Genomic DNA, 26,021 nt, shown 5'->3' on the forward strand with positions numbered 1-26,021 from the left:
GGAACCACTTGACAGATCTCAGGGAACCATTTGCACACCTCTTGGCAGACAAAATTCCCCAGACATTGCAGCTGAGTAGGTTCCAGTGGCTCTTGCTTGTCCAGGAACAATATATTACTTTCGATCTACGTACCTAAGGATGTGGTCGGGATCCTTGGATTTTACCTTATGTGTGCTGGATCCCTGACCCACCTGCATTATAAAAATTGCCACGGATGGGCGCAGGCTGGTTGTTGTTGTTGTTATCTGCCATTGAGTTGCTTCAACTTATGGCAAGTCTATGAATGAGACTTCATAGAATTGTAGAGTTGGAAGAAACCCCAAGGGCCATCCAGTCCAACCCCATTCTGTCATGCAGGAACTCTCAAAGCATCCCTGACAGATGGCTATCAAGCCTCTGTTTCAAGACCTCTTTTCTGCACGGTGATCCCAGGTTACACGTGCCCCAACAGCCCCGCCAAGAAAGAACGGAGCCATTGTAAAACAGGACCTCCAAGCCCCATCCCACAGAGGTGGCTTAAAAGCATACAAATGTCAAGCTCTTGTCAAAACCAGCAACACGAACTAGCCCCCAGACCCCTTTCAGATCCACAGTGGGTCTTTGTGTGTACCACTTCCCTCTGCCCATTTAAAAAGACAAGAAGATCTTGCACAGAACAATTCTGGAACACGTAAAGCTGGCAAAGGCATTGAGGAAAGACTGGAAGCTGTACCTATGCCTTGGGGCAGCATGGCCAGAACCAAAGGCTGGCTTGGTTAGGAGAATTAAGGCTCTGCATATCAGCATTATATGCACAATTCAGGAGTCGGGGCCAAACCTAGAATCATAGAATCCTACAGTTGGAAGAGACCCCAAGGGCCTTGTCTTCTGCCATGGAGGAACTCTCCATCAAAGCATCCCCATTGACAGATAGATGGCCATCCAGCCTCTGCTTAAAGGCCTCCAAAGGAGACTCCACCACAATCTCCGAGGAAAGAGTTTGTTCCAGTGTCAAACAGCTCTTACTCTCAGGACGTTCCTCCTAATGTTTGGTAGAATCTCTTTTCCTGGCGCTTGTATCCATTGTTCCATTATGTCCTATTCTCTGGAGCAGCAGAAAACAAGCTTGCTCCCTCCTCAATATGACATCCCTTCAAATACTTAAACAGGGCTCTCATATCACCTCTTAACTGACATTCTTACCTGACATTCTGAAAGGCATGAAAATCGTCTCATTCGTGTCTGGATGGATGATGGCCTACAAAAGAATCAGACGCAGTTAAAAGATACAGGAGGGAAACAGGAAAAGCCCATCCTAAAACAGATTTTCACTAGATGAGCAAATTAATGTTCTCAGCCAAAAAGGGCTGGAACTTTTGCCGTGTGCAAAGCAGCCCTTGGTAGCCCACTCCTACGGTCATAGGCCCACAGCGGATGCCCTCCTTCGGGGTAGATGCTCAAACCTTAAAACTGTAGGGTAATTTTAAGTTTCCCAAGGCTTGAACCTCTGCTAAAAAACCAAAAATATTTAAATATCAAACATGTCAAAGCTAAGCCTGTTAGGATCTAGCTTTAAAACAGCAAGAGTAGCAGAAATGTGCCAGTGGAGTTTATCACACCAGAGCTAATTTTGGCATTAAAGACAGATTAAAGCACATTTAAAGCATCCCACAATGGGGACATGGTCACTTGCAGTGAGGGAGAGAGAGAAGAGTTTGCATGCAGGAAATCCCTATCTATCTAAGGAGGGGATAAAGAGAATGCAAAAACCTTCCAACAAAAACATAGATCCCAAGGGAGATAAAAAGTTTTAACGTACAGGATGGCTTCCAGTCTGTGGCAAACACAAGCCCAAGTCCACCTTACATTTGTGCATGGCTGTGTTTGTGGTCAGTGCAAAGGCTGGCATTCTCTTCCATCTTCTGGAATGACCAAAGCCCCCTCCCACAAAAGGTCACAGCTTTGCTGCCATCGTTGGCGTTGTGTTCCTTCAAGTCATTTCTGACTTATGGAAATCCTAAGGTAACTTTATCCTAGGGTTTTGTTCAGGTGAGTTTTGCCATTGGCTTCCTCTGAGGCAGAAATGGAGTGCAATGGGGTCACTCAATGGATTTCCAGGACTGAGTGGAGATTAGAACCCTGGCCCCAGAATCCTAGACTATCGCTGAAATGATTATACCACGTTGGCTCTCTTTTTCTGCAATAACCGCCTCCACTTAGATGCAAGCGGACTATGCAAACACTTTGGCTATTCTTGCAGAAAAAGTTTGGACTCTGGTTGGGCTCTCTATGGCTCCTGCCACAAATATTAGTGATGCCAGGGGTCAACCCTGGAATATTTGGCATTATGATTAACCAAGAAGGCTCCTGAGCTCCTGTCTTTGCCACCAAGCAATCGCTGCGTCTTCTTGACCCTCTAGGATGAGGAAGGGGCGAAACAGCCCAGCCGGAGGTCTGACCATTAGGGCCACACTCTCTACTCCTTCCTCCTCCTCCTCCTCCTTTCTCAACCTATCAGCTTCGAATATAGCACTGTATGGGACCTTCAAGAAGCAGGAGCCACTACTGGGAGGCTCAGGCTTGCCAGACTGGGAGGGAAAGTCTGCAACATTTCCTTGCTTTAAATTCAATGAGAAGGCACTTATTCAGCCTGCCCACCGCCAATGCAAAGAGTGCTTTGTGCAGTTAGGGATTCTTGGTTCATTTCCCCCAGTTCTTGGGTCACTTTTCCGCCAACAGCAACACTCCGGCCCGAGTGGCATGGCCTTGCTACGAGGCCCATGCAACCACTTTGCTTTGGCCCCTGGACTGGTCAGTGAGACAGTCAAGCTCAGGCCAACCCTTGCAGCGCATGAAAGGACGGAAGGGAAGCGCCACAGCGTGCATGCGTCAGCCAAGGCTGTCAAACAATAACAGCAGTTGTGCTTGCATGCAATTCCTGTGGCAAAAAAGCAAACCATTAACAGCAGCAGAAAGGGAAAGCTCAAAATGGGTTACCTGTTTTATTTTTTGCGCTCTCCAAAGCTGGAAATACAAGAGATATCATTATTGTTTCTGGTTAAAGAAGTCAGCCAGGTGAGATAGAAGCTTCATGCAAAACATTGCAAACATCAGCATGGAGATTTCAAAAGCCAACACAAAGCAATTGTGTCTGTGTGACTGTGTGTGTCTTCAAGCTGCCTGTGGACCTATGGCAACCCCATAAAATTCTGTTTTCTTAGACAATAGGAATCCTCAGAGTTGGTTTTGCCAGTTCCTTCTTGCTCTGAAACAGAGCCTACAACTGCTAGTATTTGCTGGCACTCTCCCCTCCAAGTACTAATCTGTGGGTTTGTGTGTGTGCCTTCAAATCTCCTTTTGATGTATGGTGACCCCATGAATTTCACAGGCAATTTTCTTAGACAAGGAACCCTTAGAGGTGCTTTTGCCAGTTCCTTCCTTCCTTGGAGGTCTTTAAACGGGGGCTGGATGGCCATCTGTCGGGGATGCTTTAATTGAGAGTTCCTGCATGGCAGAATGGGATTGGACCGGGTGTCCTTTGTGATCTCTTCCGACTCTACGATTCCTCTGAAATACAGCCAACAGCACCTGGGATCCATTGACCGTCTCCTATCCAAATACTAAGCAGGTCTGGCCCTTCCTAGCTCCCAAGGTGGGATCAGGCACCATTAGAGTACTTAGGCTGGATTTAGGTCGGTCTTACTGGTCCACAATTTAATACATCACTGATCCAGTTCCCCGCGGAGCCTAAACCTGCCTCTGTGTCAAGCCAAAGCATGTCAGCACCATCCATCCATCCATCATTTTATTTACATTGCACCTTTCTCCCTGGCTGGGATGCAAGGCGGATTATAAAAAGGTGGAGATACAACACAACACATATTTTGTAAAGCATACAAATACAAACAAATGGAAAGAATGGTAGCGGGAAAATGTCGTTTCTTGAGAGTCGAGAAAAGTATCCTGGACTGGTGAGAATTTCGGCAGTTCTGGGTTTATTTGCTGTGGCTGATATCTTCAGAAAAATGACATGTTCTGGGCAAAAAAAATTCTTTCCTCGGCACAAAATGTGGTTTCCTGCAAAGAAAATGCTGTTTTCTGCACAAAACCACCGTGTGCGAATTTTGCACAAAATAAGTCGTGTCCTGCGAATAGTTTTCCAAAACTGCAGTTTTCAAAGACTTCCCGGCTATGAGAACAAAGATGCTAAAATAGATTGCCAATTGCTTCCAAGAAGAAAATCAGCAAAGAAATGCATGGAGAGATTAACCGCTTGTAGAAAACATAGAGGAAGTATGCAAAGGTTTTGCAAAAAGAGATGGCAGAAACAAAGCAAATCCAATGGCTAAATGTTTATAACTGAACCCGAGTTGAAGAAGTCTTTACAGTTTATAGAATATAAAGGGCAAAAATGGCAAGGTGTGATATCTAGTTTGGAGCAAAGACTCTTCATGTCAGGAAAAACATGGAAGCTAATTTTGTATATCTGCATTTGAGGAAGACATTGTTGAAACGACTTAATAAGTTTTGATAACTTTTATATGTGTCACAGGGATAATGCCATGAGAACTGAGAGCTTGTGAATGTGCAAAGTAAGAACAAAATATATTTGTATACACAGTTTCTGCCCCTCCCTTCCTGCAAAAGCAATGCTAGGCTTTCATCCTTATCACAGCAGAGGAAAACCAAGACTATTCTGCTGGAAACAGAGAGAGAGAGAGCAGAGGCAAGTGACAAGATCATAAACATTCATGGCACTCCATAACACTTCCCCACCAACGTTAACTCATTCGTCCTCCCAACATCCTCTTTGGAAGCTGGAAAGAAGAAGATTTTGGCTCCAAACCGGGGTCACAAAAGCCGGCCGGAGCTCCAAACAGCCCCCCAAGGAGGTGGGGGCTTCTCCCATAATTGTCCCAGATTAAGGCAGGGCAAAGGAAGGATCTTGGTCTGAACGAAAGGAAGAAGCAAAAATACCGTGGGCTCTTGTTATCTGCTGGAGGCTGGTTCCAAGATCCCCATCCGTGGATTATTATAACAAAATCCGTGGATGCTCAAGCCCCATTAAATACAATGTTGTCCCTTATGCAAAATGGCAAAATCAGGATTTGCTTTTTGAAATTTACCCTCTCACATCTCCTAAGACCAATTGCCAGAAGAAAGAGACATCAGCAGAAGGCTCTGGACATCTGCGAGGCTTACAGATGTTTCAGAGAACGAAGCAAACCCAAAACAATAGACACTGTATATATGCATGTGTAAGTCTAGGAATGTATGTTGAAAAATTGACCTAAAAAACTTGAGTCGCCTTATCCATGATGGGTCAATGTAAGTACAGTATTTTAACTCATATACATGTGTGTGTGTGTGTGTGTATATATCACATGACATGAAAGGCAAGAGTTTAATCTGCCCCAGAAGCACTGACCCCCTTCTACTCTCTCATCCATCCCACCTTTAGTATGGGCACAAATAGTTATGCCTGATGGGATTTTGTAAGTTCTTTGGACGTATTTATTTATTTAGGGTATTTCTACCCTGTCCTTCGGCCCTAAAGGCTCTCAGAGCGGCTTACAATTATTATTATTATTATTATTATTATTATTATTATTATTAATTACATGGTTCCCTGTCCTCAGGCTTACATTCTAAAAAGACACAACACAAAAGGAGAAGGAAATGGTGGTGGTGACTTATTTCCCTTTGCTTCGCCTTTCACATCCTTCATTACAGCCCCCTCACTTCTGCCCTCGACTTATCCATGGGTCATGTCAAAATCCATAATTCTGACCCCAGAACTTCCCCTCGACTTATATATGAGGTCGACGTATAGTCAAGTATATACGGTACTTTCATTTCCTCATGTTTAGAAATGTCTGCTTCCCACAAACAAAGTGAACATCTTAAAACGCACAAACGCAAATGAGAAAAGATATGCACAACAAACACGCTTTAGTCAATGGGGGGAGGAAATGTACACATGAGACAAAAGGTGTAAATAGATGTGCATATTAGATTAAAATGTACAAACAATGCGCACAAATTTCCATGTGAACGAGAAACCCGCCGAAGCCTCGCAACCTGATTCTGAACAAGGACAAGGGAAGAATGAGCTGGTAGGGCTTGGAGAAACACAAGCGCAACGAAAGAGAGAGCTATTTTGACATCTCAGGGGGTTGGAGAAACGCAAGCACAACGAACGCAGAGCTATTTTGACACCTCCGAATTGTCGCTGGGCGTAAACTTCACAAAGCCTGGAGACCCCCCAACAAGAGGCAGGGAATTAGGTTTGCACAGATATCAATAGAGAAGCATGTCCAACAAATTAGCCTGCGCAGTATTTGCATGGCAATGGGTTTGCAAGCCCCGTAATGAGAGCCTGCCCTCCGACCGTTGGGCCCCGGGGCCTTCCCCATTTATTTACTTATTCATGGAAATATTAATAGCCTGCCCTTTATCTCGGGATTTCAGACTGGCGTGAAGATAAAAGGACAAGCAATTTAAACAATTTCCAGATTAAAACAATAAAATATTTTGAACCGGATAAAAACATGCGAAGCGAGAGGATGGCTGAAAAGGCTACGGCCCTTTAAAAACACGCGCATGGACCTTTCAAAGTAAATTAAGACCCAGAGACTTTAATTTACAGCCATGTCTTGACTTCCAAGGTCAGCGCATCTATTATTATTATTACGTTTATTTATATAGCACCATAGGCTTTACATAGCGCTTTACAAAGGAGAGAGAACAACAATCCAAAAGAGCAACAGAAGCCTGCCAACGGCACACAGTCTAAAACCACAAACAAGATTATAAAATTAATAAAATATTACTATAACAAAGTTAAAACTCGCATGAAAAGGTTGCAGATGACCATATTCCACCTTTTTTAACATTCCTGGCCACTGAATTTTCAAAGAGTATATGCAAAAATAGGCTTGTGGTCGGCCATGAAGCCAGCTCTTGCCAGACACATCTGTCCTCTTCCTGCCTTGATCTAGAGAGGAAATGTCCCTGAAATCTTGGCAATATTCTTGTTTTCCTCAACTTGATTATGGAAAAGAGCTATTGAAAATAATAAAGATTATTAATAGAAAGAAAGAAAGAAAGAAAGAAAGAAAGAAAGAAAGAAAGAAAGAAAAGAGCTGGCACCAAGAACTTGTTGGCTCTTATTCTATGGGATCAAAATGGCTCCCAAGACTTTGGCCGCAAAATGGAAAGCTGACCAAGCTGTAGTTCGTCCGTACAAAAGCTGGACACTGTGGAACATGGCCCTATTCAAGTAGCAGAATTACAGTGCTATGACTGCACTTCTCCTGCTCCGGTTCCATCCCTTGAAACCCTGGGACTTGCATTGTAGGGACGGGCATTTATCATTCTCAGATGGAGAGCTCTAGTGCATTACCAGACTACAAACCCCATTTACATTTACACAGTTAAAATGGAATCGGAGCACTGCAATTGTGGACTACTGTAAATGGGGCATGCTTTGTCCATACATGTGAGAAGGAATCATTTCTCCAGTCATCTCTCCATTGAAGGAGAACATTGTTATTCCTCTGCAGTTTTCGCCTGGTATTCGCATATCCCAAAATGGAGGGAAATCACTCTGCACAGAAATACACATGTTTTTGTTCAGGGTTTGGTCCAAAACACAGAATTTCCATGCAAGCTGCCCCCCATTACAAGAACAACTTCCCCAAACACGAAGTAGAAACTGCACAAAAGTGTCGTCTCCTTGGGACCTTTTTGCACCTTTGAGAGTAAGTACCAAAGATGGTAAAGAGCTCTTGTAGCGCCTTTGAGACTAACTAAAGGAAGAAGTTGGCAGCATGAGCTTTCGTAGATTAAAGTCTCTTTGGTCAGACACAATTGGAGCTGAGGAAGTAGACTTAAGTCTAGGAAAGCTTATGCTGCCAAATGCATCTGAAGAAGCAGACTGAAATCTACGCAAGCTCATGCTTTAGTTACTCTCAAAGGTACTACAAGATCTCTCTACATAATGACCTTACAGATTAACACAGCCATATCTTGAACTCTACAAAAGATAGTGTAGTATAAGCTTTTGCAGATGAGGAAGGTGCACAGTTAGCCTCAAAGGTGCCGCAAGATCCCTTTGCAAAGGGATTTCCGGGCCAGGCCTGGAGCAGGGTTCGTTGTCCGGCGGTGGGGCTTTGCAGCACTTAGGCGAGAGGCAGGGAGAAAGGAAAAGTGCAGTTTAGTGCAAATAGGCCTCTTCGCTCTTCATCAACAGTGTCAGGAGAAGGAGAAGCCATTATTCCTCCTGAAGGGATGCTTTTCGGCCTCGGGAAGATGCCTCTGCCGCCTCTGCTGTGCCTGCGCCAGCGGGAGCATCCCTTCCCGCTGCTAACCTGATTGAAGGGAGAGCCCAGTAATAAATACATGCCCATTAGGATGTCCACTCTCTTTTACACTTTGGCAAGGGACAAAATGAAACAGTTTCCAGGCAGCTGCAAAGGCTGCATTTGGGAGGACAAGAGGGGTGCAAAGCCTTTCCTCTCAGCCAACACCGGACCGCGCAGAGGGAGATTGCAAGGGAAAGGGGGGGTGCACCTCGATAGTAGCAGACCGGACCCACGGCACAGCCGCCTTGCGGGCCTCTCTTGCACTCGAGACCAACCTGTCTCACGCGGGCGAGCGCTCCTGTTAAATGGGTGAAGATTTTCCATTTAGCTCTCCCAAGGCCTCCGGGGTGAACCATAATTTTTAAAAAACATAAAGGTGATGGAAGGGGTGATACATTGGTGCCAGGATGTTATGGCGAGGGAGGCAGCCAACTGAGAGTGCAGACAAAGAGTCCAGAGAAGAGCCATTAATATGTCACAGCAATGTTCAAACTGGTCCCCTTCGGATTTCTGCCATGCGCTGGTTGGGGACCTCCCCTTGAAAGTGGTCTGGAAATTCAGGCTTCACCTGGAATAACACTGTGTCCAGCTCTGGGCACCACAATTCAAAAAGGAGGTGGACAAACTGGAGCCATGTGTCCAAAGGAGAGCCACCAAAATGGTGAAGGGTCTGGAAACCATGTCCTATGAGGAACGTTTTAGGGAGCTGGGGATGTTTAGCCTGGAGAAGAGAAGGTTAAGAGGGGATAGGAGAGCCCTGTTTAAATACTTGAAGGGATGTCATATTGAGGAGGGAGCAAGCTTGTTTTCTGCTGCTCCAGTGAACAGGACTGGAAAGTCCTGTTGTCTGGAGTAGCAGAAAACAAGCTTGCTCCATTGGATGCAATGGATGCAAGCTTCAGGAAAACATTAGGAGGAACTTCCTGATGACAACAGATCTTTGATAGTGGAAGACAGTCCTTTGGAGAATGGTGTAGTCTCCTTCTTTGGAGGACTTTAAACAGAGGCTGGAAGGCCATCTGTCAATGGGGATGCTTTGATGGAGAGTTCCTGCATGGCAGAAGGGGGCTGGACAGGATCAGGGCCCTTCTTGGGGTCTCTCCCCACTCTATGAATCTATAATTCTAAGTCACATCTTGGACTGTGCCAAGAGCCCAGTGATGGGCATCATCAGAAAAGCTGTGCTGGATCAGATCACTCTTTGTGTCCCACATTGTTGTTGTTGTTGCTTCAGTGCTATCTGAGGATAATCCATGCTCAGCCCTGGGCCTGGACTCAGAGGTGCAGGGGCAGATTAATAATTTGTCATCGAAGGCAGAGGCGGCAACCCGTCCTCGAACCACAGAGACAGGAGCAAACGGAGCAGCTGCAGTTAATGATCTGCAGAAGAACCCAGTCTGCTTCCCTGGAGCGCTCTGCACGCACTCCGTGGCACCAACGCTCTCTTTTCACACCTCTCATCATCTGTTCTGGTAAGCAATGACTAGTCATGGAAGTGACAGCGACAGATTCGTCACCCGCACTGAGTGGCCCACCTTCCCCAAAGTTTTATTCGGCTCATCACCATCATTACTTATAAATCACAGCATTTCTGCATACTCTGTTAGAGAACAACAGGGAGGTGTTAGATCCCTGTCTCTAAGAGCTTACAATTTCGACACTGGAGGAGGGAATACTATAATATAATATAATATAATATAATATACAATAATATAATAATATAGTGAGAACCCATCAGAGCCAAATCACTCTCCCGCAGAGAGTCAAGAGCACCCAAAACCTCAAATTCATTTTTTGAGTTTAGAACCCAAAACCTTTCTTTCAGGACTCAAACCTGAAATGCTTTAAACTTCTTGGCATCTTCTGATGGCTCTGACTTGAACAGCTGTCAAATGCGACATCTGGCAAGCTGTCAATTGCAGCAAAAACATTAAATACCGCTGCATGTCAACTATCAAATAAATGGAAAATATAATGGCTAAAAACAGGAACTAAAGCACAGCCCTGATGCTAGAATAGATTACGATTTGCCTCATCTGGGCAAGGGCAACTGTCAGGGGCTTGGGGGCCACAGTGGGTGCCCTGGGAGGCCTGCAAAACATCCCTGCGAATGGAAATTCAAAGACAGACAGACAGACAGACAGACAGACAGACAGATGTTTGTTGTTGTTAAGTACCCTGACATCAGTCTCAACCCATGGGGACCCTATGGAAGAGACATCTCCAAGACCCCCCTCTGTCCTCCCCGGCTCTGCTTAATTCCTGCAACCCCATAAAACCCACTGTGACCCCCATAAGAGTCCATCCATCTGGCATGTGTCCTTCTGCTTCCCTCCATCTTCCCCAGCATTATTGTCTTTTCCAGTGAGTTCCTCCTTCTCATGATGTGTCCAAAGTACGACAGCCTCGCTTTGGTCATCTTGGCTTCTAGGGAGGTTTCTGGCTTGATCTGCTACAGGACCCATTGGTTTGTCCTTTTGGCTGCTGTCCATGGGATCCTCAGCCCTCTTCTCCAGACCCAAATCATCTCAAATCTCTTAACTCTCCAGCTCTTACATCCATCCGTGGCAATAGGGAATACAATGGCTTGTATGATTCTGACTTTTGTGCTCAGTTGTATATCTTTGTATATATAGATACAGATATATAGATATATGGATATGGTTGGTGTGGGGCATTTTCACCATGTTTTGGGGGCCTGGGGGTCATTTATAGCCCTAGAAAAGTTCTTTTTTACGACCAGACATGGCTGAGAGGTCACTTCCTAGAGGTGCTTAGGCTATTTGGAGGCAAACAATCTTTTAAAAAGATTCTGAAAAGACCCCCTCAAGTGAGGGTCACAAAAGGGAGACCCAAAAGGGAGACCCAAGGGAGACCCACAGGGCTGATCCATGCATTTTGTTCCCAGGGCAGAGTGGTCAATGAAAGGCCTCTGGGAAGCCCAGGAAGGGGCAGGAGATGGGGGTCAACTGCGTCCACCTCCTTGACCACCTCCAGCCCCTGGGACTCAGAGAGACTGGTGCTGGGGGCAACAGGCATGGATTGTCTTTTGTCTGACAAACTATTTCTGATCGCATCCCAACCAATGCTAGCGCCTTTTGAGTAATCAATTTTAAATATATAAAATATTCCAAGGCTCTCCAGTAGATAATCAATACCAGAATTCACAATGAAGAATACTGTATATACACACACACACACACACACACACACACACACACACTTTCTCCTTTTGCTCTAGGTAGAAATTGATGTTCCTTGTACAAACACAGCAAATGCAGCTGAAATATAAGAAATCATTTGTCTGCCTTTTGCAAACATAAAACAAACCAGCGACCTCCTCGGTTTATATGTGTATTGGGGACAGGGACCTTTGAGTAAGGTGACCAGATGTCCTAACTGCAAAGGAGGACAAGGCACCGCAAAATGTAAGACAGTCAAGAAAAAGGTAGGACATTACCAAACAAAAGATCAAAAAAGTAATATAAATATAAATCCACACTTCTTTGCCCTGCTCAAAATGGAGGGTCTTTTGGAATTCCTCCTGGACAGAAGGATGAAATGTAGGACATGTCTGGGGGAAAGAGGACGTATGCTCACCCTGCCTTTGAGGAGCATAGGGCAGACTATGAGGTTGGTCAGGAGAAACTTGCAACAGTGCACTGAAGGCTGAGAAATTGCTCATCCCCGTGGATTACCTCTTTGTTGGTGACTTCTGGGGGAAGATTCCCGTGCTTATAGTCCTCCAGCAACTGCATGGCTTCTTTAAGACGGCTCTGGAAAGAGAAAGAAAACAACAACACAGTGCTGTTAGAAGAAGGCTTTCTGCAAAGAAAAAAACAACCTCATTGCAACGTACTTCAGGTATCAATAAATTGTTTGGTCTGTTTCGTTGGTCTATTAAACTCACCAAAGACCACATAGCCAGATATTAGAATTAGGAGTTTTCCTTGCATAGCACTGTGTCTTTTATCATTTCACTGCCACTGTGTTCTCTGTAAAAAGGTAACTACACTCCCAGGGTGCAATGGCCAACCTCCTCTAAACAAGGTTTGCCAAGAAAACCCCATGATAGGTAGGTTCACCTTAGGCTTCAGGCTACCATTAAGTCAGAAATGACTTGCAGGCACACAAGCCAAAGCTGGGCAAAGGCACCCTGGTCAACGCAGCAGCCTGGCTTTCCAGAAGCAGCGCTGGGTCCAAGAGCATCACCAAGCCACAAACCCAATCTTCCAGAGGAAGAGAAATTTTAGTAGAGCTCCAACTGGTAGATGTGGCCCCTACAAGCAAGACCCAAGGGGACAACCATGGCGGAGCCCTGAGACGCCTCCGTAGACCTGGAGGATCCTAGACCTCTTCCGCTCTCGCACAAGGCATGCCTGTCTCTAGGCCTGCATCCACCTTCCTTTTCAACATCTGCATGGAAAGCAACTATTGCAAAATACTTATTCATGAGCCACAACTGGCGTCATCACCATCACCATCACCATCCATAACCTGCCTCTTCTCCCAAACTGGGAGTCAAGGTGGAAAGTGAAAACCCCACAAGAGGCTCCCTGGAACTCCCTCCAAGAGCTTTGGATGCATTCCGTTGACCTTTTGTTTTTGGAATGGCTTTCTTCTGGGGGAAAAAGCATGGATTTTACTTTTGCAGAGAGACAGGGACTGAGTTGAAATGATGGAGGCCCTTTCCTTCAGCACCATGAAAGCAGGAACTTCCACCGAACCAAATGCAGAGAGAAGATGAAATAGGCATGTAAGTAGTAAACGGTGGACAATAAAACCAGGAGAACTTGATGGGTCCTCCATTTCGGAAGATGGAGGTCCTTCTGATGTTGCCCACAGCCTTAGAGCGCATGCCAAGGAAGTGAATGGTTACTAAGGAGCTCTGGAAAATGACCCAATTTCACATCAACAAAGCAACACTGAGCAAGAAGGGCTTGCTTAGTATTTGGGAACTCTTTGTGCTTGCTATTTTAGCATTGCATTGGAACTGCTAACAATAAGTTCTTCCCTGCAACCGATCCCCGCGGTACACGCCGTGCTCCTCTGAATGGAAACGCAGAAGGGACGTGGGGAGGGGGGAGCGCCGATGAATGGTCCTGTGTTGCGTTCCCCCCGCCATCAACACACAACCTCCAAATCTTATTGAGTAAATCTCTGTAGTTACTATAACAACCCTGGCTGAAGCCCATCTTAAGGTTTAACAGGGAAACGCCACAAACAAACCAGGGGGAAAAGATCATTCTTGGCCTTAAACAACTGCGGGGATCTTGTACTCTTGGTATCTGCTAGGGTTTGGTTCCAGGACACACACACCCCGGGACACCTAAATCCATGGATGCTGAAGTCTCATTAAATCCTTATTTTTAAACAACTGCAAAATCAAGGTTTGCCACTTTTTTGTTGTTGTTGGATATTTTTAAGCAGGATGGTTAAATCCATGGGTGCAGAATCTGTGGATATGAAGTGACAACTGTAATTGCCTTTTCTTGGGTATTCAGTAGCTAAAAACCAAGCCCTTCATGAGCAAATCACAAAGGAAAAAGGACCTCTTAAAAACTAGGAAAGGTTTAACCAGGGGCAGACCTGAACATGAGTCAACAGTGCGATGCGGCAGATAACAAGGCCAATGCAATTTTAGGCTGCATCAATAAAAGTATAGTGTCTAGATCAAGAGAAGTAATAGTGCCAATGTATTCTGCTTTGGTCAGGCCCCACCTGGAATACTGTGTCCAGTTCTGGGCACCACAATTCAAAAAGGACATTGAGAAATTGGAGCCATGTGTCCAAAGGAAGGCGACTAAAATGGTGAAGGGTCTGGAAACCATGAAGCCCTATGAGGAGAGACTTGGGGAGATGGGGATGTTTAGCCTGGAGAAGAGAAGGTTAAGAGGTGACATGATAGCCCTGTTTAAATATTTGAAGGGATGCCATATTGAGGAGGGAGCAAGCTTGTTTTCTGCTGCTCCAGAGACTTAAAAACAATGGAGCAATGGATGCAAGCTCCAGGAAAAGAGATTCCAGCTCAACATTAGGACTTTCCTGAGAGTAAGAGTTGTTGTGACAGTGGAAGACAATCCCTGAGAGTTTGGTAGAGTCTCCTCCTTTGGAAGTCTTTAAACAGAGGCTGGATGGTCATCTGTCAATGGGGGTGCTTTGATTTGAGAGTTCCTGCATGGCATAATAATAATAATAATAATAATAATTTATATTCCGCCTCTTCCATTTTGAGGATCGAGGCGGGTAACAGCAGAAGAAGGGGGTTGGACTGGATGGCCCTCCTTGGGGTCTCTTCCAACTCTATCATTGTATGAGGATGCAAAAGCAAAGCTGCACATGTGGTGCTTTCGTGCAAGAGGTGTGCATTGTACATGGATGTGCAGGAACATTTCATTGTGCATTCAGCTGGAGTGTCATTTGCACAACACTCCCATCCACAGTGCAATTAATGCTTAACTCCATGGCGGCTGTTAAATTCTCAGCCCAATGGGCCATAATGTCTATGTGTCCCATAAAGACAGACAAAGGGGATCCTGTCCTGGGGAGGCAGCCAGAGTCGCTGGTCCCATTGCCTCCCCTTCTTCTCTCCACCGCCATCACATCGCAGCCGCCTCCCGCGAGCTCAGCTGCCACAGTCCCTGCTGCGTGTTAGCAGCAATCTGTCCAAGGAAATGTCACATGGACTAAATTAGCTTCACAAAAAAAATCTGCTGATCTTCTCAGCCAGCCCAGCACAGTTTCATTACAAGCAATTAAAAGCCTAATTTTAAGCACCGTAGTCTCACACCTGTCGGCGTGTGGGCACAGCCTCCGCCCGCGCCGGGGAAACTGGAGCAGTTCAGAAAAGTTCAAAGTTTGTCGCAGCGCCGCGGCTACGAAGAAGGAGGAAGGTGTCACTTCGTCGCCGCGTCTGGAAGGTGGGAGGATGCAACAGGTGAAGAGAGGCAGAGACTCAGCCAAAAACAGTCAGCCCATCTGCAAGGGAGGAACGTGTCCAGAGGAAGGTGGCCAAGGCGGTCAGAGAGTGACCAGACTCAGGGAGGCTGGAGAAGGGAAGATTGAGAAGGCATGACAGCAGCATCTTTAAATATCTGAAGGGATGTCATATAAAACGTGGAGTGAGCTTGTTTTCCAGTGATCCAAAGACTAGAACATGAATCAGTGGATTCAAATTATAAGGAAAAGAGATTCCATCTAAACATTAGGAGGAACTTCTTCACAGTAAGGGATGTTCAACTGTGGAAGATGCTCCCTCGGATTATGGAGTCTCCCTCCTTGGAGGTCTTTAAACAGAGGCTGGATGGCCACCTGTCAATGGGGATACTTTGGTTGAGAGTTCCTGCATGGTAGAAGGGGGTTGGACTGGATGGCCCTTGAGGTCTCTTCCAACTCTACGATTCTATGATTCATCCTTATCCTTATCTTCCACCATTTATGTAGATATGTGCCCACCAAGTGAAGCTGTGATGAAGTCAACTTCAGTATTTAAAATCTCATATTGCAACAGAGGGATTTGTCTTAAAGATGTCTTGTTTGCAGCTTTTGGGTAGCCTGCCTCAGGGATGGGAAGCGCATGGCCCTCCAGATGTTGCTGGACTGCAACACCCACCATTCATCTCCATTGCCTATGCAACTAGAGTGCTCCCTCCCATACACGCTCTATGTGATAAAGGCAGGCATATAACACCATTAGCACCAAGAAAGAGCTGAAGAAATTGTCCTTAATGATCCAGCCAGTTCTTTCCCTACAGAAGGTCCAGTCTGCCCTCTAAAACCAGCAGCAAATGGTGGGAAGAGGCTGTACAAGGAACAGGAGTGCTCCTCTTCTGAGTCTGTCTTCGCCCTTCTTGGGCCAGGCGCTTCTGCTTAATCTTTGTCAGTTTACGTGCTGTAAGTGCAATTATAACATAATGTAATACTTAGTGCCTACATTGCGGTGAAGATTAATTAATGCTGGAGCAGCACCTTGGAGACGCAAAGTGTGAGCAAAGTGCTAACGGAGGCTCCCTGAAGCGGCCGCCTCTTAAGTCACGCCGGTGCCAGCGCAGGGGGCACAAACTGCAAAAGTGGCGTAAGGAAGGACAGAGGGTCGGTCTTTGGCCAGGGGCTGAGAAATCCAGAAAAGAGGAGAACAGGAAGAGCAGCAAGCACCTTCCTCTCTATGGCAACTCCTCCCAGGGCTACTTTTGAGGAAAGGTGTTTAAGTCCTCTACTTCCAAACTGACATTGCTAATGAGGGATCTTTACTCAGGACAGGAGGCCACTGTCAGGACAGAACATGGAGAAACAGAATGGTTTTCCATCATTGCCAACAGAACTGGCAATGATGGGAAAGCAATGATGGTAAAACTCCTCTGAACAAATCTTTCCAAGAAAATCCCATGATAGTGTCGCCTTAGGGTTGCCATAAATCAGAAATGACTTGAAGGCATGCAGAAAAAAACCCTGCTTTAACCTTTGTAAACTGCCTTCATCCCAGACTGGAAAAAAAGATGGGATATCAATGCTACTGCTAATAATCATGGCAGGTAATGGATGAGAAATTGAAATAGAAAAAGCATTTGTATGCAAAGGGATCTTCCAGCACCTTTGAGACGAACTGTGCAAAAGAAGTTGTATCATGAGCTTCTGTAGATACCATACATCTGAGGAAGTAGACCTAAATCTACAAAAGCTCATAGAATCATAAGAGTTGGAAGAGACCCCAAGGGCCATCCAGTCCAACCCCATTCTGCCATGCAGGAACTCTCTATCAAAGTGTCTGTCAGGGATGCCAGCTTCTTTCTTTCAGTGAGTCTCAAAGGTGCTGCAAGGTCCCTTTGCGTACTGATTTTCCAGACTAACACGGCTGTGTCTCAGAAAAAGCATTTGTGTCTGTAGGGATGTACATGCGTGTGTTTGAACGTGTTTGGGCTCTGTAACATTAGCTTTTTCTGTATTGCAGCCTAACCTGTTTTCTTGACCTTAATGCAGCTTGCTTTGCTGGCAAAGGACCACTTCAGCATTTGCTGTTCCTAAGAATAATTCATGGGTCCTTTGCTGTTCTTTGCTGCTGGATGTATTCAGGTGAAGGCCTCTTGCTGCTCCGCTTTGCAGTCCTGAAGCTCCTCCTGATCCTCAGCAGCCATGGAGGACCGTGTCGGCGTATGCGCCCTGCGCCAAGGTCTTCCCCACGGTGCCTTTCTCTCTTTCTGCCGCAGATCCTGCTCCCACGCTTGGCTGTTGATTTTAGCGCCCGGTTTTCTGCATGGCAGGCTGGAAAACATGCCCAGTAGGGACTTAGCTTTGCTTCTCCCGCAATTGATTGGTTTAATTTGAGAACATGGAGCTTGGAAGGTTCCTGGGAGCCCTCTTTGGCCGCCTGCCCGCAAGGACTGCAGCAAATAAAACTGCTGTTTGGAAGGCATAAAGCCAGAGATTACAGCTTGGTTGATAAAACACAAGCTCCGGTGAAATCTGAAATCAATTTTCGGGAGCGTGTGTGTTGCCGATACAACCTATTAGCAAGAGAGGAGCTTTGCTTGGCCTGACAGCTGTGTGAGGCGTCCAGAAAGGTAAACTTGGCACAGACATTCTTCTCCTCTCCTTTTCTTGCTGATCAAGGAGGATGCTTGCCCAGCCACTGCAATGGGCTGAATGTTGATTCGTTTATATAAGTGAACGTATATCCTGTCTCTTTCTCGGTGTGGGCCCTAAAGCAGCTTACAATGTAGAGGTAGCAGCCTGATGGTAAAGAAGTTCTTGAAAAATTAAAATAAGCTATCCTATTAAAACATAACAACAGGCTTCCAGTTGGTGTTTCACAGACACACAAGTTCCCTTTCATAAAACTGGATTGGAATCAGAGGAACGAGGCTTGAGCCAGAGGAAGGAACACTGGAAATTTAAGATATAGGCAGAAGACACCCAACAGAAAATACAAACAACGGTAAATAGCAAATACTTGGAATGACTGCTGAAGAAAGTCAAGGAAGGAAGAGCAAAAGCAGGTTAAGGAAACAAATAATGATCACGGATGATTTACATTAGTTATTAGTCAGTTATTAGTTCAGTTATTAATCAGAATGGCGAGAGACTGTAGTAAAGGGATCAGAAGAAGTTTAGGACTTGAAAGGGCATCTGTGAAGGAACTAAACAAGATCCTGAACTATAAAGGTATATCTCTGAATACAAAAATTAGCATGGTCCATGGCTTCCTATTTCCAATTTCTATGTATGTATATTGTACAGTAGAGGGGAAAGGTGGGAAGAGAGTAAACACATTGGAAATACAGTGCTGGAGGAGAGTAATATGGATGCTGTGGACAGCCAAAGAGACCAAAAAATGGGGCTGAGAGCAAATTAAGCCTGAACTCTTCCCTGGAAGCCAAGATGACTCAACTGAGGATGTTGTACTTTGGACCCATCATGAGAAGGCACAACTACCTACGAAAGGAAACTACATATGAAATGAAAAAGACCTTATAGCATTTCCCACGCAAGCAAAATCATGCTCAAAATTCTGCAGCATGGAGTCCAATCACATATGGAAAGAGAACTGCCAGATGTCCAAGACAGGGTTCAGGAAACAAAGGAGCACTAGGGTCTACACCACAAACATACGATGGATGATGGATCCAGCCAAAGAATTCCAGAAGAAAATTAGCATGTGCTTTATAGACGACAGCAAGGCCTTTGACTACATAGATCACAAAAAGCTATGGAAAGACATGACGCCAACACATCCGACAGTCCTGATGCGGAATCTGTATTTAGGGCAAGAGGCTACTGTCAGAACAGAAGATGGAGAAACAGAATGGGGCCAAACAAGGCTGCATCCTTTCATCTTATCTGTTCAACTTGTATGCAGAACATATTGTAAGGAAAGCAGGCTTGGGCACAGAAGGAAGAGGAGTGAAGACAGGAGCAAAGAAGGTACATCAGCAATCTGAGATATGCAGATGATACCATAATACTAGCAGAAAACATCACAGACTTGGAACAATCACCAAAGAAAGTCAAAGAAGAAAGTGCAAAGGCAGGCCTAATGCTGAACATAAAGAGAACAAAAATAATGACCACGGAGGGTTTACATAAATTCAATGAGGAAATCAAAACAGTTAAAGATTCCCCATACCTTAGATCTAACGTTGATCAATATTAAATATTTGAAGGGATGTCACATTGAGGGTGGAGGATGGAGCGAGCTTGTTTTCTGCTGCTCCAGAGAACAGGACAAGGAACAATGGATTCAAACTAAAGGAAAATCAGTTCCACTTTAATATTAGGAAGAACTTCCTGAGGGTAGGAGTGGAAGATGTTGCTGCCTTGGAGAGTGGTGGAGTCTCCTTCTCTGGAGGTCTTTCAGCAGAGGCTGGATGGCCATCTATCTCAGGGAGGGCTTTGATTGAGAGTTCCTGCATGGCAGAACAGGGTTGGGCTGGATCAGGGCCCTTGGGGTCTCTTCCAATGCTAGGATTCTACTGTTGTTGTTGTCATCCCCCCTCAAGTCAATCTTGACCCATGGCGACCCTATGGATGAGAGATCTCCAAGACTCCCTCTGCTCCATTGCTCTGCTCAGGTCCTGCAAATTCATACCCATGATTCATACCCACCTTGATGGAGTCCAGCCATCTGGCAAGTGGTCTTCCTCTTTTTCTGCTTCCCTCTACCTTTCCCAGCATTATTGTTTTTTCCAAGGAGTCCTTTCTTCTCATGATGCGTCCAGAGTATGACAGTCTTGTCATCCTGGCTTCTTCCAGGGAGATTTCTGGACCCATTTGTTGGTCCTTTTGGCTGCTGTCCATGGGATCCTCAGCCCTCTTCTCCAGCCCCACATCATCTCAAATGCATTGATTTTCTTCCTATCTCCTTTCTTGACTGTCCAGCTCTTACATCCATTCATGGCAATAGGGAATACGATGGCTTGTATGATTCTGACTTTTGTGCTCAGTTGTATATCGTTGCATTTTAGGATCTTTTCTAGTTCTTTCATAGCTATCCTTCCCATTCTTAATCTTCTTCTCATTTCCTGACTGCAGTCCCCATTTCTATCAATCTTTGATCCCAGGGATGAGAATTCTTTGGCCTGTTACAGACTGCCAAAATAAAGCTGCTTCGGATCTCTTTGGAGGTATGCTATTTAAATGATGCATGGGTCCTAAGAGTCCGGAGGTCGCGCCAAAGCCACACTCCATTCCTAAGCACTGGAGGGCAGCTTTGGTGCAGCTTCTGGGTTCTTAGGATGCATGCATCATTTAAACAGCATACCTCCAAAGAGACCCGAAGCAGCTTTATTTTGGCAGTCTGTAACAGGCCCTAGACTATTTCTATTTCTTCATTGTCTAGGTTGACCTTGTGAAGGTCCTCGGTGGTCTTTATCTTTGCTTTCTTTATGTCCAGCAGTAAACCTGCCTTTGCACTTTCTTCTTTCGTAGTTGTTCCAGGTCTTTGAGGTTTTCTGCTAGTATTATGGTGTTATCTGCGTATCTCAGATTGTTGATATTCCTTCCTCCTATTTTCACTCCTCTTTCTTCTGTGTCCAATCCTGTTTTCCTTACAATATGTCCTGCATATAAGTTGAACAGAAAGGATAAGAGGATGCAGCCTTGTCTGACCCCTTTGCCAAATGGGAACCATTCTGTTTCTTTGTGTTCTGTTCCAACAGTAGCCTCTTGTCCTGAGTTCAGATTCCTCATCAGTACTATCAGATGTGTTGACACTCCCACTGTGTCTTTAAGGGCCTTCCATTGCCTTCCATCACCTTATGTCCTAAATAAATCCATTTAGGGCAGGAAGGGCAACATGTCCTTGGACCCTCTGGCAGCTGCATGGACAGCCAAAAATGCCAACAAAAAGACACTTCTGGTTTGGAAAAATAGGTATTCTTCTTTTCAGAAAGGAAGGAAGGAAGGAAGGAAGGAAGGAAGGAAGGAAGGAAGGGTGGGTGGAATGGATGGATAGATGGAATGGATCTAATATATCCTGTTATGCTTTTATCTATTGATACTCATGTTTGATTTTATTGTTCTTGTTTGCTGTTCCCTGCCTCGATCCAATACAGGGAGAGGCAGGATATTATTATTATTATTATTATTATTATTATTATTATTATTATTATTGAAGGCTGGTTTCTGTGGCAAGACATTTTCACAGGTAATGAAAAAAATAACCCTCAAGTAACAAATTTTAATTAGAAAAGATGTTGAGAATCTTCCTCCCCAAATCAATGTTCAAATACAAGATTTTCCCATGCAAAATTGCTGTGTAAACTGAGTAAGAGTGACTAGGAATTAAATGTGTGTTATGCAACTCCTCCCACTATCAGGCTCGTCTGAATGGTTAATTAAGTCTAAAGAGCAGTCATTTCTCTGCAAACCTTTGGAGCTACTGCCCACTTGAAATCCCTTCCTTCAAACAGGTTACTTCCAAAAGCCAAGATGGCCAAATCTGCTTTTCTCCCGTGAAGCACTGAACGCTCGCTCAGCCTTAGCGCAGGTGTCAGAAGTGATAATGAATTTTCACACACAGGTGTCGATGCGCCAAAGGGCAGTCCTGCAGCATACAAAGTGTCCGTGCGTGGAAAGGCTCTCCTGTCCATACACAATGACCGAATGGACAAGAGTCCACGAAAGCTCACTCCAGCCATTGCTTTGTCCCCAATACTCTCCCAGGTGCTACAGGATTTCTTTCTCTCTTTTTATTACGTTTTAGTAAGTTTGCAAAATGTTAGTGTTGGGCTTTTGCAGGATTCCACTGTCTTCTTTTCTTTGGATGCTGAAGGTTTAAGTGGCTGCAATGCCAGAAATTGGAGGGCTGAAGGGAAATTTCATTGAGGGGCAGGATTCTTATTTACCAATGGCCCAAAGGACCTCCATAAGCCCAAAGTGATGCCAACTCTATTTATCTTCTCCTCTTAAAGAAGCAGATGATGAACTCTCTCTCTGTGTTTGCAAATGTAGAAAGTTTCAGTACAAAAGGTAGGACATTTCTGGGTAAAAAAGCCCTAAGGCCTCCTTTTAAAGGGTAGCTGCACTCTACAGGGATTTACCTTTACTTTTACCTTTACTTTACAGGGATTTACCACAAACACACATCCAGCCTCTGTTTAAAAACCTCCAAAGAAGGAGATTCCACCACAATCCCAGATAGCAGCATCTTCCATCATCAAGTAGTTCCTACTCATGTTTAGGTGCAAGCCCTTTCCCTGCACCTTGCATCCATTGCACCATGTCCTGGTCTCTGGAGCAGCAGAAAACAAGCTTGCTCCATCCTCAATATGAAACCTCTTCATATACGTATTATTACTGTCAGGAAGTTCCTCCTAATGTTGAGCTGGAATCTCTTTTCCTGTATACTAAATCCATTTCTCCATTGTGTCCTATTCTCTGGAGCAGCAGAAAACAAGCTTGCTCCCTCCTCAAAGTGACATCCCTTCAAATACTTAAACAGGGCTCCCATATCACCTCTTAACCTTCTTTTCTCCAGAATAAACATACCCAGCTCCCTCAGTCTCTCCTCATAAGGCTTCATGGTTTCCTCTTAGCCTTCTCTTCTCCAGGCTAAACATACCCAGCTCCTTAAGTTTTTCCTCATAGGGCTTGCTAGTTTCCAGACCTTTCACCATTTTGGTTGCCCTCCTCTGGACACGCTCCAAAAATAGGTATATTTTCTAGCCTAGCAATGTTAGATGAGAGATTTGAGGAACTCTACTTTGGGAAATGAACTTTCCTAAGCTTTGGTTTTAGGATGTATGAAGTTGTCTTTCGAGTGAAATCTCCTCTGGTGATAGGAGAGCGAAATAAGTGAAGGAACGCATGCGGCCAGGGTCCCTGAGGGCCTCCCTGCCCAAAGAAACTACATTTGAGCCTCCGCTAAAGGACTTCATGATCATCTCAAGAGACTCCCTTAGGGAAGGCCAAGACCGGTGGTCAAGGCAATAGGCTCAATCTGAAGAAAACCAGTTAAGGGGCAGCAATGGAGAAAAACGCCCAGCAAAGCAAAATCCCTGGGAGTAGAGTAGCACCATTTTCAAGGCAAGGGTGCGGAGAAAGGGTTTATGTCGGACGCATCTTACCTTAGTGACAAAAAGGGTGCGAGGGTCAATGATGTCCAGGAAGTGCCTGAATCGCCCATAGAACGACGTCTGTGGAGACACAAAGGACCCAGACTGCTCAGTCATGGAAGCAGCACTCAAGGAGGTCATGTTTAGCCATCTATGTCTCACCAGATTAACACAGGAGCCCTGGGATGGAGCAACTGGGCAGAGAGTGGCAAAGGAAGGACACTGACCCCTCAAATTAGACTTCTGTCCTCACCCCCATTAAATTTTCCTTCAACCCACCAAATTTTGCTATTTTACCTAAGGGACACCATTTTATTACACTACTGTATTTAATGGGACTTGAGCATCCACAGATTTTGGCATGCACCGGGGGTCCTGGAACCAAAACCCAGCAGATGCCGAGGGCCCACTGCATTTCTAAATGAGGAACTGAAGTTTTAAGAATTCAAAGATATAGCCATGTCAGTCTGTAGAATCGGTATGTAGAGAGATCTTGCAGCACCTTTGAGACTCACTGAAAGAAAGAAATTGGCAGCAAAAGCTTTCCTGGACTTAAGTCTATTTCCCCAGATGCATGCACCAAATGCATCTGAGGAAGCAGACTGAAGTCTAGGAAAGCTCATGCTGCCAATTTCTTTCTTTCAGTGAGTCTCAAAGGTGCCGCAAGATCTTTCTAGGTACTAAGCTTTTAAGTTACTGCAATACTAGACATTTGAAGACGAGGGAAATTTCATTTGGGTGGAGGAATTCTTATTTGGGGAGGAAAAGTCATAGACCCACAGAGTTGGAAGAGACCACGAGGGTCATCCAGTCCAACCCATTTCTGCCGTGCAGGAACTCTCAATCCAAGCACTCACAACAGATAATGGCCATCCAGCCTCTATTTAAAGACCTGAAAAGAAGGAGACCCCACCACTCTCCAAGGGAGCAGCATCTTCTACCGTCAAACATCTATTACTGTCAGAAAGTTCTTCATAATATTTAAGTGGAATCTCTTTCCCTGGAGCTTGCATCCATTGCTCCATTGGGTCCGATTCTCTGGAGCAGCAGAAAACAAGCTTGCTTCATCTTCAATGTGGCATCCCTTCCAAATATTTAAGCATGATATCACCTCTTAACATTTCCATCTCCAGACTAAACATTCCCAGCTCCCCAAGTCTCTTATGATGTTTTATGCACAGGTGTTTTATGCACAACAACTTCCAGGTAAATGCAGGTTGACAGCTAAAGGAGAAAAAGAAACCCCTGCCCTTCCATCTTCCACAAGGATGTAGGGATGGGAAGCCCCACCTAAAGCAGGTAGGGAGGAAGCCAGCATTTGAACCTATCATCTGATCACAAGAGAACAGGTCTCGCCATGCCTTTTGCTCTGGGATACCTCTAAGGCAGTGCTCACACGTCATAGGTCTGCCATTTTGCAGAGTCCTGCAAGGGCTTTTCAGCTGCATCGGCTGCATCTTTCCTCCTCTGCAACCTTTGCACAAACCAGCATGGTCCTTCTTGCAGGGGTGACGTATTTGCTTATGCTTCAGATGTTCACCCACACGGGCAGACCAGGTGGGTCTCTGGGGGACGCGATTCAAGGGGTACTTTATAACCAGGCTCTCCTGATCTGATGTCTGGATCAAGGGAAGTCATAGTGCCTCTCTGTTCTGCTTTGGTCAGGCCTCACCTGGAATAATCTTGTGTCCAGTTCTGGACACCACAATTCAAAAAGGATGGTGAGAAACTGGAGCATGTCTAAAGGAGGGCGATTAAAATGGTGAAGGGCCTGGAAACCATGAAGCCCTATGAGGAAGGACTTAGGGATCTGGGGATTTTTAGCTTGGAGAAGAGAAGGCTAAGGGGTGATATGATAGCCCTGTTTAAATACTTGAAGGGAGGCTATATTGAGGAGGGAACAAGCTTGTTTTCTGCTGCTCCAGAGAATAGGAACCAATGGAGCAATGGATGAGAGCTCCAGGAAAAGAGATTCCACCTAAACATTAGTAATTTGGTGGAGTCTCCTTCTTTGGAGGTCTTTAAGCAGAGGCTGGATGGCCATCTCTTGAGGGGTGCATTGATTGTGAGTTTCTGCATGGCAGATCAGGGTTGGACCGGATGGCCCTTGTGGTCCAACTCTGTGATTCTGTTATTCAATCTAGACACCTCAGCTCCCTCGCAGTCTAGTGGAAATTCAGTCTTGGAGAGTGATGGAGTCTCCTTCTTTGGAGGTTTTTCAACAGAGGCTGGATGGCCATGTGTCCCAGGGAGGGCTTGGCTGGTGTCTTCCTGCACGGCAGAATAGGGTTGGACTGGATCAGGGTCCTTTTTGGGGTCTCTTCCATCTCTTTGGGTCTATGATGTTTCTTCGTGTCCTCTGCAACCCAAAGCTGTAGCCTAAAGTCCAGATTGTTGAGTGTGCATTCCCAATTTGAATCATAGAATCATATACTGTAATTGAAACACCTTTTTTGCCCGCTTAGGGTACGAAAGAAAACCTTTGGACCACTTTGAATGAGGGTTCCCTACTCTGCAAGTGCCAGACTTTGTTCTTTCCAGCAGACCCCACACTCCGGCTCCATCCTCTGCAGATGGAGGAATAGAATTTGCCCAGTTTTGCAGAAAGAAGAGGGATTGTCGACTCTT

The 26,021-nt window shown here is 45.3% G+C and overlaps 1 protein-coding gene across 5 annotated transcripts in view; it reads right to left on the reverse strand.

Moving 5' to 3' along the window:
* The window catches only part of LOC149313327 (sideroflexin-5), a 112,742-nt gene that overhangs the window by 75,379 nt on the left and 11,342 nt on the right, over positions 1-26,021 (reverse strand). For 3 of the 5 annotated variants that reach the window (XR_016281376.1, XM_089526459.1, XM_089526460.1), the window contains exons 2-5: positions 23,406-23,474; positions 12,045-12,122; positions 2,978-3,004; positions 1,184-1,238 (exon numbers count right to left, since the gene is read on the reverse strand). Coding sequence is in view for 4 of the 5 variants with exons in the window: in XM_089526459.1 (XP_089382585.1) it covers positions 1,184-1,238; positions 2,978-3,004; positions 12,045-12,122; positions 23,406-23,474 (229 nt within the window). In the remaining variant the exon portion in view is untranslated. The remainder of the gene's footprint in view (positions 1-1,183; positions 1,239-2,977; positions 3,005-12,044; positions 12,123-23,405; positions 23,475-26,021) is intronic. The other 2 variants (XM_089526463.1, XM_089526461.1) reach the window with 2 other exon arrangements.

This window comes from Sceloporus occidentalis, unplaced genomic scaffold (genome assembly GCF_023333645.1).
Source record: "Sceloporus occidentalis isolate IW3139 unplaced genomic scaffold, rSceOcc1.0.p SCAF_5, whole genome shotgun sequence".
Taxonomy (NCBI): Eukaryota; Metazoa; Chordata; class Lepidosauria; order Squamata; family Phrynosomatidae; genus Sceloporus; species Sceloporus occidentalis.